Source organism: Bombus flavifrons, chromosome 4, assembly GCF_040668555.2.
Source record: "Bombus flavifrons isolate JBK064 chromosome 4, iyBomFlav1_principal, whole genome shotgun sequence".
Classification (NCBI taxonomy): Eukaryota; Metazoa; Arthropoda; class Insecta; order Hymenoptera; family Apidae; genus Bombus; species Bombus flavifrons.
Genome location: NC_138445.1, coordinates 17,344,419 through 17,355,894, shown reverse-complemented (window position 1 = coordinate 17,355,894; position 11,476 = coordinate 17,344,419). Strand labels below are relative to the sequence as shown.

The 11,476-nt window shown below is 41.4% G+C and overlaps 1 protein-coding gene across 8 annotated transcripts; it reads left to right on the top strand.

Annotated features, from left to right (window-relative positions):
- Positions 1–274: 274 nt before the first annotated feature.
- LOC138179243 (retinal guanylyl cyclase 2) lies at positions 275–11,268 on the top strand. 8 transcript variants are annotated; one of them, XM_069111841.1, is made up of 23 exons: positions 277–584; positions 1,430–1,578; positions 1,674–2,074; positions 2,231–2,394; positions 2,560–2,686; positions 3,236–3,388; positions 3,602–4,040; positions 4,165–4,481; positions 4,711–4,816; positions 4,939–5,041; positions 5,121–5,309; positions 5,433–5,513; positions 5,614–5,790; positions 6,449–6,608; positions 6,698–6,847; positions 6,928–7,099; positions 7,194–7,334; positions 7,522–7,714; positions 7,878–8,049; positions 8,153–8,423; positions 8,934–8,945; positions 9,240–9,806; positions 9,886–11,268. In XM_069111841.1, the coding sequence occupies exons 3-23, from the start codon at positions 1,801–1,803 to the stop codon at positions 10,190–10,192; spliced, it is 4,275 nt and encodes a 1,424-aa protein (XP_068967942.1). In that variant the 5' UTR covers positions 277–584; positions 1,430–1,578; positions 1,674–1,800; the 3' UTR covers positions 10,193–11,268. The 8 variants fall into 8 exon arrangements, with proteins under 8 accessions (XP_068967947.1, XP_068967945.1, XP_068967944.1 ...); XM_069111842.1 differs by having other exon boundaries at positions 1,417–1,578; XM_069111844.1 differs by lacking the exon at positions 1,430–1,578 and having other exon boundaries at positions 276–584; positions 3,731–4,040.
- The last annotated feature ends 208 nt before the right edge of the window (positions 11,269–11,476 follow it).

Sequence of the window (11,476 nt, the reverse complement as noted above, 5' to 3'; positions counted from 1 at the left end):
ACCGCATGAAGGTAAAAGATTTAGGCGTAGTGTACGTATATTTTGGATGACAGCGAATGTGATAGATATCGCGTGGGCCAAGGACAGTTTCACTCGTGTTCCATGACAAATTCAGAAGGTTAGCTAGCCTTTCGCGTAACGATGACACGGATCGAAACGTGTACGGGGCGCGCGACTGATACTGGGAATGGTGCGGGCTCGCGCGTCCGCTAGCTGGATTCGTTTCCCGGGACGGAACGTTCTCGTTACCTCGTGATAACGTCACTTCGGGCATGTGTAGAAGGGTGAAACTCGACTTAGTTCAATACCGGACGCCGAGGCGTTCGGTCCGTCTGAAACGTTTGAGATTTCTACTCGGACGGAACGAATTACAGATTACATTTGAGACACGCGTTTTATTCGTCTGTGCGCGACAGAAAGTCAAACCGAATTTTGAAATATAATAAAGTAACTTCGTTGCTGGTTGTTCGCGATATGCGTATTTTTAAAATATTTCTAGACTCGCGCATCCCCTTCTGGTATATACGCAAACAGAAAAAAAGAGAACTGTTTCACCGTTGTTCCTCGTCGCGGAAAGAGAAACGGTAAGATGAAATTCCGAACGACACACTTTGTATACTTAACCGAGCCTATCAACGTATCGATACATGCTTCCTCTTTTCAAATATCGACGATTTATCTATCGGCCGTTTTAATTTCGTTAAAAAATCTAATTTTCCGTTAAACTTGCTGCTTTTCGTTCTTCGATAAATTTCACTTCGGATGGAAACGCGGTTATTCTCTTTGATCGAATATACCAATTAATTCGATCGTTGATACTCGAATATTGTAATGCAATTATCGTTTGTCGATGAGAAAATAATACGTCAGGCTGTGCGACATATAAATATTCTATCAGGTAGAATTGGACGTTCGATTTCTTGAAATCATTGGTACGGATTGGAACAGGATTGCTCCTCTTTCAAAGCTGCTGCAACCCTGCGATTATTATACATTGATAATTATAGGGAATGAGTGACAGCAAACATGGGCTATTGTTTGCAAATATTTTCAACGTCGTTGAGTATTAAATGTAGCGGAAAATGTGTTTACAGCAAATTGATCTACCGTGATTAAAGGATTCACCTTTTTTTACGAAAAGATCGTGCACGCTCTAGTTGTCGCCGCTTACCACATACTGTGGACGCTGCAGACATCGATACCGATATTTCCGCGCGTTTTCCGATAATTCGCCATAAATAAACGAATAAATAAAGTTATCCGTGTAATTTGAAGGAAATGGAGGAATTCCGTACCAATGATCGATGTATGTATTTTGCGTTTTCATCGCCAACGTGTCGTTTTGACAAAAAAGAAAAGTAAATGGAAAGAGGAAAAGGGGGTAAAAGTGAAAGAGAATGTCGCTTATACGATTAGGAGGTTGTTGCAGTTGAAATTCAAAGGACATTGGCATTTTACCGTGAGGCCAGTCGAGAAAAGAAAATTAGAAGAACAGAAGAAAAATTGTCTCTTTCGGTCTCGATCTCTCTTTGTTAAAGTCTGTTAAACGTAGGGCTACGATAATAAGAGAGTATAACGGTACGTAGCTGACGATACGTCGTACGATCCGTTGGTGGGGCGGCTCCAGATTTTTCGGTTTCCGGATCTAAACGATCGTTTTATCCCGTACACAGCGAAGATACGAAAAGAAGGCGAATACGGAGACAAATAGATACGGGTCAATAGGTTAGCTGCTGAGGAAAAAGGCGAGCAGCGAGTAAGCTACGGGGCGAAAACGGTAAACAGGGTGGTTACAGGCCCATGGCCGGGAACTCTTTTCGCCGGCTTTGGTCGTGGATCTCGATCATGATCCTGCCCGGATGTTTGTTTTCTTTGAATGGTGAACAAGTTCCATGCGTTCCTTATTTGTCGGATACGATCGACGTGAATTACAACGATAGCAAAGCGGAAGTAATGCTCTTCTTAAGAGAAGATTGCAACAGCGAGACGAATACCACCGATATGGCCACGGATATTCAAGACTATTTCGATCGATTTAATTTCGACGTGCAGATCACCGTTATACCATTATCGCGTGAGTATCTCACTAATACGCAGCATCCTTCTATTCGTAAATTCTTCGTCACGCTGTATCCGTCCCTGTCACACATACATAAGTAATACATCGCTACATTTCCGTGTCTATCGTAACGGAATCTAAGGGATCCAACGTTTTTTCTCTGCTCCCTAGTGTCGTGCGAAACGAAAACTTGGGGTCTCGATGCTCTGTTACGTGTACTTGGTGAAAGAAGAGCGAAAGCTCTCGTAGCCGCTCTCGACTCACCTATGTGCGAAGTTACCGTGAAACTCGCGCATCTCTGGAACATGCCGTTGTTCACATGGACTTGTCCTTTGGTAAGCGAATTAAACACCAAACAGTAGCACATACGCCCTCTTCGTTCCGATTCTTTCGTTCCCAACGTTCTATGTACGTAAGCAAGTAACTTAAACCTAATCGTAAGTACGTCGTACAAACGTTCCGACCGATATATACGTACGCAATCACGGTAATCGTTTCAGAAAGACTCGGAGGAAAGGCAAGTTTCATCGATCGTTAGGCTGTCGCCGTCGTTACCTATGATAGCGAAAGCCCTCGCGGAGATGCTGATACACTTACAATGGAAAACCGTAGCGATAATAGGAACAGGTAAATTTCCATTTCTGTTTTTCCTTTCGTCGGTAATATCGTGTAATCGTCGTAGCGTTACTTTACACTTCTGAATCGACGGAGATCTGCGGAAAAAGCGCGATCGACCTTAACGTTAAAGTTCAACATCACATTTTTTTATCGCATCGCATTCCACTCATCGCGAGAATGAAAAGTCTGGAAGAAGCCATGGCTTGCGACTCAACTGTTTTTCCTTCGAAATAGTTCATCATTAAATCGTTCGCACGACGATTCTCAGGAGATACTTAAGGTATCCCGAGAATCTCGACTGCTGCTGATACTTTTCGACGGATCGAAGAATGATCGACGCAGACCATGCATATAGGCGATACACTCAGGAAAGAACTAGGCTGTATATCTTATTTGCGGAAGTGTATCTCGTATCGTATACGTATCACGAGTATCGCGTTAGCGTTTTGGATAAATCGTAGAGCGTTTATACAACGCTGCAGATGATATTCTTCTCGAGCTCGCCTACGGACGAGTATGAAATTACGGGCGTGTAAATATATGTACACGATGTTACAGATCACGAGCCATGGATGAGTCTCGAAAGAGCATTGTTGAACTCTTTGCAAAGTATCGGAGCTGTAGTACGACGACGCGCGGTATTACCACGGCGAGCTTCTTTCGAACAAATTCGAAAAATTCTTCGCACCGTTTACAAGGTTTCTCGCAGAGGTGAGGATCACTTTTGTACTCTTTTTTTTTTTCGTACGTTTCAACTTTCGATCGAATTGCTTTGGCTTTTGTTGGTTCGTCCAACTTACCTCGACACCTTTTAAAACGCTTTTTTAAATGCTTATACATACATATATCGCTATCCGTGTGTACACCGTAACGTGTTAATGCGATTCAAATGCGATTCACGATTTCATTTTCGATTGCACGCAGTTACGGTGTTATGTCTACCCACATCCGACGAAGACGGATTAATAACTCGTGTCCTCTCCGAGATAGATAACGTACAGCAAACCTCTAATTCCATGTGGAACTCTATGACCGTGATTGTTCATACGGAAGACGATGACCTCTTTCTACCATCCGGAAACACTTCGATTTCTTATTTCGATTCAGCAACGTCCAACGTTTCGCTGGCGACTCTAACACCCTTGAATCTCTCTGACTCTGCCTTGAACGTGTCCTATGAAACGACATTTGACGACTACGATGACAGCGTAGCGGTAGCAGACACGTTGGAGGAAGCGGAAGAGCAAGAAACCAGACAACGACCATGGAATAAATCAAAAACAAGTAACCGATTCCACCCGCCAAGAAACTTGAGCTCAACTTTTCTAGAAAGATTGATCACGATAACACCCCTCGATTACAGGTACGGTCAAGTTTTATTCAAACTGTTGCCACCTTCTACTTATGTAATTTATATAACGCGTGTACATGTATAACAACCTGTTGAAGATGGATGATAAACCGGAAGCGTATGCGTTCTTCTACAGATATGACGTAGAAAAAGTATTCGAGGGCGTAGAACGATATATGGTACCGACGTTGATGGACCGTTTGAACGAAACTCTTAATATCTTAATGAACGACAATTCTAGTATAAATGCATTCAATAATAAAATCTACACGTACGTTATGCTGGACTGGCGTGTTGACGCCTGGAAACCTATAATGATCACCGTGGAAGGACGTGAAAAATTGTTTGTTCGAAAGTTATCGACGAATGCGGTGGCTTTTCGTAATATGAATGACACTGATCTTCCGAGATGCAACATCGATGTCAACGGAATTCCCTTTATCGATTGTACAGGTAAGAAAGTAACCAAAAATAAATCGACTAATATTATCTTCGTATCTATGTTCCTTTGTTGGAATTAAAAGAGATGTTCATAAAGCGGCGTTTAAAATTAGAATTTGTCGGGAAACGTTGGCTCAACGTATCGTTAAATTTCGTTAAATCTAAGTATCCATATCCAAGATAATTGGATCGGATTAGGTGAAATTTTTTCATGAATTTTCTAAAATATCCACTTTTACAGATAATACTTCCGACGAATCAGCATTGCGTATCGCACATATCGTGACTATCATCCTGGGGTCGCTCTTACTAACTGTGTTCACAATATCGGTCGCAATCTTGATTAGGTAACGAATCGATCTATAATATACATCTAAAGTACTATTTTCCTCGGTATTTTCCGAGTAACCACGACTTATCTTGTGTAAATGTCATCAATGTGGTAATCGAAATATCCTTTGAACCTCAGAAAGAAGTTGCTTAAGAAGAGAATGTCCAAGGGTACGTACAAGATCATTTTAACCACGTCGGATTTCGTATTTCCTCAAGTGCCTCAAGTAGATTCCAGAAGGGTAAGTTGATAATCTGCAATGCGAATTTCATGTATATAAAATTTCCCACGAGGAACGAAGTTGACGGCAAGGTGTGTAGGTGGATGAGGGTATCGAGAGAATGTTGTGCTGTTGGTTGCAACAACTGCAAGAGTTTGGTGGACCCGAAGTAGAAAAGCCAGATCTGCTTCAACTAGGTAGCGTATCTTCCCTGAAACCATGTTTACGAACTAGCACAGGAAATCTGACGCGTCATAATTTCTTGAAGGATCCTCGTGCAAGATACAACGTGAGTATACGCGTATGAAATTAACGAATGAATAGGTATTCGTATGGATAGAGATACCTGTAATTGTCTGTCCGGGACCATGCAAGCAATATACAATTTTCTGTTATATCGCGTTCATGGCAGGGTGACTTTGTGCAACTGAAAGAACTACCAACTCAGGGTACGTTTGAACTGAAAAGCAAAACTATGGATGTATTGGCTATGGTAAGAATATTCTGCCATTCGACGATATCGTTGACTATTAACATCGAGATGAGATAACAAGCGTTTGACGATCTCGTTTTTTCTCTATTATCGATCGTAGATTCATGGTCTGCGTCATGAGAATCTCAATCCTCTGATAGGATGTTTGAATGAACCGACAAGACCGTGCCTTGTTTACGAATATTGTTCAAGAGGATCGTTGGAAGACGTACTGGTGCAGGACGAGATCAAGCTCGATTGGTCCTTCAGATTGTCGTTCCTCACCGATCTTGTGCGGGTAAATAAAAGAACTATTTGCAATTTTTTAACACATTGCGTACGGCGTCCTGTTCGCTCAACATGCTTCCAAGATCAGAACATTATTAAACGCTTCAAGAAACCTTCATACAATGCATATATACAGTTTTTAAATTCACATTTACAAGGTGTTATAACAATAAATCTTTCATTTTGCTACTTTCTTAGAATTAGAATTTATTTCGTAAGATAATTAAGAAACTGTTTCCTCGAAAATTAAAACGTAGACTTTCGAATAACAAAATATTGCACGACGATGAAACGCTTTATAATGTACGATGCACGATCGACACAAACCTACCGATGTAACGGCGATATTCCACGTACATTTATTTCGCTAATCGTTTGTCATAAGAGTATGCAAGGCTTCGTTACCTTGATGACGTGACGAAAAAATTAATTTATTTTTAATTTCTTGAGCCGCCGATATGCGCGTATGAAAAAACATTAGCAACATATCCCGTAACCCGGTCACAAAGTTCGGTTTGCTATATACGAGATACCTCGTGACCCATACGCAATATGTTAAATTATATCGATATATTTTCGAGTATATATCTAGGAAGAAAGAAAAGAGAAAGAACGTGTATGCAAATTTGTGCGTGTGACATATGAAATTTGTTGATTTCTGTTTAAAGGGTATGAGATATCTTCATGGTACACCAGTGCGTGTACACGGTTATCTTACTTCGAGAAATTGCGTCATCGATGCTCGCTGGGTTCTCAAGGTAACCGATTATGGACTGCCTGTTTTTCACGAAGCACAAAATATCGTTCCTCCGGCAAAAACCGCTAGGGGTATGACGATTCCCGTTAGTTTTTTTATACAAAAGAAATGCAAATTTCGAACGATGGAATAACGTTTTTCCTAACGCGTTCGCGTTTAGATCTTTTGTGGACGGCACCCGAACTATTAAGGCAACCAAATCTTCGAAAGAAGGGAACGCAAGCCGGAGATGTTTACAGTTTTGGTATTATTATGCAGGAAGTGGTAGTCCGCGGAGAACCATTTTGCATGCTCGCTTTGTCCCCGGAAGGTAACTAACGAAATGAAGATCCTTTATACCGACCGTACAAGTTTCTCCATAGAAATTTATATATACCTTCCTATATGCAGATATCATCGAGAAAGTGATGAAACCACCGCCACTGATTCGGCCGTCTGTAAGCAAAGGTGCCGCACCACCGGAAGCGATAAATATCATGCGTCAATGTTGGGCAGAAGCAGCGGACATGAGACCCGATTTTAACGATGTTCACGATCTCTTCAAGAAGCTTAATCATGGAAGGTAAATGATTATTATGTTTCTGTATACCTAGCCGTTCGTAGCGCTACTGTAGATCGTTGTTCGTTTCACACATCTAGTTAATCTGTATCTGTAGAAAAGTCAATATCGTCGATACGATGTTTCAAATGTTGGAAAAGTATTCGAACAATCTGGAAGAGCTAATACGCGAGCGCACCGAACAACTCGACATGGAAAAGAAGAAAACGGAACAGTTATTGAATCGAATGTTACCCAGGTAAATAGAGATATCTTTTGTGTTTCATCGCACGTCACCTCGCCTCCACCCACCCTACTTCTCTCTCTCCTTCCCCCTACCTTTCTTCCTTTGGTACAGAATCGAACAATAGGTGTATAGATGTACCTATATTTACCTATTGATATTTTAAGATTGGCGGCGTATCAAACACGCAATGACCTTTTAGCTCTGTTGCTGAGAAATTGAAGCTGGGCATGCCCGTTGATCCTGAAGAATTCCGTGAAGTAACAATCTATTTCTCGGACATTGTTGGCTTCACGACCATCTCTGCACACTCGACCCCGTTCCAAGTAGTCGATCTTTTGAACGACTTGTATACCTGCTTCGATGCCACGATCAACGCATATACTGTATATAAGGTGATGGAATGCAAGGACGCAATAGACACAGTACATGGTCGATAAGTCAAAAAGCGTGATCGATTTTTATTCGATGATAAGAAATCTCCGCGAAGAACATCGATACGTATCTGTCATCGTGTTCAATGGAAAAGAAAATCATTCTCTTTCTTCGCCGTTACAGGTGGAAACTATAGGAGACGCTTACATGGTCGTAGGTGGCTGTCCGGTAAGAATACCAGACCATGCTTCTCAAATAGCTACCATGGCCCTCGATTTACTGCACCAAAGCGGAAAATTCAAGTTGAAACATCTGCCAAATACGCAACTGAGACTTCGAATTGGCCTTCATACCGGTTAAGTGTCGTATCATCTACGTTATAGCATACGTCGTCCTATTGCGTTAATACGTATATGTACGTTTTGTGTTAACGGCGTATCTCGATTACGTAAACGTAGGCCCCTGTTGCGCCGGTGTTATTGGCCTGACTATGCCAAGATACTGCCTTTTCGGTGATACCGTTAATACCGCATCGAGGATGGAGTCTACCGGTGCACCATGGCGTATCCACCTCAGCCAAGTGACAAGAGATCGACTGATTCAGGCGGGTGGATATCAGATCGAATACCGTGGACGGACAGAAGTTAAAGGCAAGGGAAAAATGCCTACTTATTGGTTACTAGGGAAACAAGGCTTCGATAAGGAACTTCCAAAACCACCCACGCTCGGGTAAGCCTTTATACTCGTTCAGTTCTTTTATTTTTTTTTTTTTTTTAAACCCACTTCTATACATATGTAGAACGTACGTGCATATATTTATGTCGATAATGTAGAAAAAGGAAATATTTTGTTCGTTTTCCTACCTATTTACCTCATTTACTTATTTCTAGATAATTCTATCGATCCGATCTCTATAAGTCGATCTGGCTACCCTGTCTTCTCTTTACCTTTTCCTTTCATCTTTCGCTATCGATTCGATCGTCTCGTTCATCGAACATCTTCGCATCTAAAACTATACGTACGACGAATTAGAAGATACGGTTGAATGTCAATTGTCCCTCGTCGATCCTTCTTTCCTCTTCTCCTTCTTTTCTCCTTCGAATATTCAACGTCGTTAAGTGTGTGCTAACGCTCATTGCATCTGCATCGTATACTTTGATTTGGTAGATCTTCATTGGAGCCGTTTGCTTTTCAGATTTTTAATGCTTTTATCTGTTGCCATTCTGCCGCCATCTTCAGGGAAAACCATGGGTAAGTGAAAGATCGGTAAATACGATAATGCAACCGTAAGAAATGATCAATTGCGTTTTACGTACGTACACGGTACACGTGCAAATGGAACGATCGCGTGGATACATGCGCGGACATACATATACGTATGATAAAATGATTTCTATGTAAAATATCGATGTTTAATGATAAACGCGCACGTATCCTCGAATACAGATAGTACAACGGACAAGCGATCCTTCCTCCACCCTCTAAGTAAGAATCCAATTAACGATTAATTTGATATTTGATGATTTTCAATTTCCCACGCCAAAGGCTGAACGAGAGTCTAATATTTGAGAGCTCAATGAACGAAGAAAGCATCGTATCGGCAGACGGCACGCCTATATCCATGGCTTTGTCTTGCGAAGATACAAAGGAGGAGGACGAACGCAAAAACCATAACGAATGTCGCAACGTAAACGTCGACGATGGCGATACAGCCAGAAATATCGATAAAAATGCAGAGACATGTAAAGTTGCAGTGTCTGTGCACGATAAACAAGTTCAGGATTCGAGTTCTTCCTCGAAATCAGCGCCAGTTTTATCGTCGAAGATAAAACCGGACGAAAAAGAGAACGACGACGCGAATCCAGCTACCGTCGTCAAAAGTACTACCAGCGATACTCAAACGCCTCTAGGAACATCTTCTATATTTTGTACGGAAACAGCTGTTCTTGGCGCATCTACCACTTCCCTTACGTCGATTTCAAGCTCGGCTACGGTCCCTTATAGACCGGGACCGCCAAGACATCGAAGAATAGCTGGTTATATCGATGAGAACGACTTGAGCACGCCATACAATCATTACAGATGTCTGTCTCCGAACGAACATTATGGCAAGTCTTGATATTTCTCAGCTTTCTCTATTTGATCTGAAATTATCAATCCAATTAACCATCCGTTCGATTCTCTTAGGAAGAAGTACAGGTTGTCGTTTCTTGAAGAGGCAGTTCAGTCTGGATAGGCCCGATGAAACCGCCTGCCTTGGTTTCACCGAACCGGCCAATTATCAGCCGCAGCTTCAACACCATCATTATCAGCAACAGCAACAACAACAAAACACGAATACGGCATCAACAAGATTGTACAAACAAAACAGCGCGGGCGCAGCGAATGACTTGGAACGTATCGAAGAGGTTCCATCTACTCCGGCACCTCTTCTTCATCACTACAACAGACAAGCCGCATCCGTTTCTCTTTCTGTCGAGTCTTTGACGCTTCGTTGATAAATGTTTCATTTTAGTTGGTCGATATGTCGATCAGTGAGCACCTGCGACTAAAATCTCACAAAAAAATATGACAATCGTCACGAATATTCGTGAGTCATCGGATATGCTGTATAAACGATATTACATTTCTAAAATGATAAAAGAACAGTCGTGTCGGTCATCGTGAAAATTAAAAATTGTATCGGTCCTCTTAGAATTCTTTCTTACAATTTTACGATACTGATAATAGATCGACGTTTGATCTACGATCAATGGCTGATTACGGTCGTCAAGTATAGAGAAAAGTTTATACCCATTATCGCGGATGACAATCTCTGTTACATAGAGACACGCTATGTGTATATGCAGGCTTCGCGTTATGTTCTTCGCATAGGAAACATGTACAAACTCTGTAATTCTGCGTTTCTTCCGATCCGTATTTCCTCGGTCGCTTCGCTTCGTAAGAATGAATACGAATCGCCAATAGCATACAGAACGTTTATAAAAAGTGAACGCTGATTACAGGATCGATTCTGTTGTGGATGAAAGTTCATGCGTAAAAACGACGAGGCTTCTTTTCCAAGTTATAAATAATTTAATCTTGCGCTGCGAATTGCGTTTGTACACGCGCAACTCACCTTATGCCAGTGCAAGTAAATACTTACTTGCACATTCGATCGAGCGACAGGGAACCGTATCACGATGTCACTTGCCAAGCAGGGCGCCTCGACGAAAAATATTCAAGGCACATAATCGTATCAGTTCAGATACGATTGACTGACGAAACGAAATTTTAATGCAATGCACACGTAACGGTGCGTATATCGTTGTAAAAAAATTGAAGAAGACTCGCAATACCTTCTATTTTCTTATTCAAAGAAAGGTGAACGCATACGAGTCGCATAAGCTTACGGTAATTCAGCGTTGTAAGGTAGTGTCTTATAGCGCTCGGTTGAAAATCGTAAACGAATCGTTGCATCACATTTGATCTGCCTACTTGCTGAAATCCACAGAATCACAAATAAAAACTCGCTCTATAGCATCATTTAAATATTGCGCGTTTAAATATATTCACGGATATGGAAAATTCTACGCGTACCTGTTACCTACCTGCTGTCGCTTATATTTTGCACACAGATTATTTGATAAAAATTTCCTTCGAGATCGACGAAACTTTGTTCCTAAAATTTTATTCCGCTGTACATGTTTAAGTTTCGAGTGTTCGGCTCGTTCATTTCGAACGAAGAAAGCGAGAAATATTAAATGTACGCCGGTGTAATTAATACAATATCAATGTCGTTC

Bases quoted from the DNA above. Each gene is read 5' to 3' on its own strand.
- LOC138179243 (XM_069111840.1), top strand. From the start codon at position 1,801: ATGGCCGGGAACTCTTTTCGCCGGCTTTGGTCGTGGATCTCGATCATG. The intron at 5,310-5,432 runs GTGAGTATACGC...CGTTCATGGCAG, and splicing joins ATCCTCGTGCAAGATACAAC to GGTGACTTTGTGCAACTGAA. The intron at 7,100-7,193 runs GTAAATGATTAT...CTGTATCTGTAG, and splicing joins AAGAAGCTTAATCATGGAAG to AAAAGTCAATATCGTCGATA.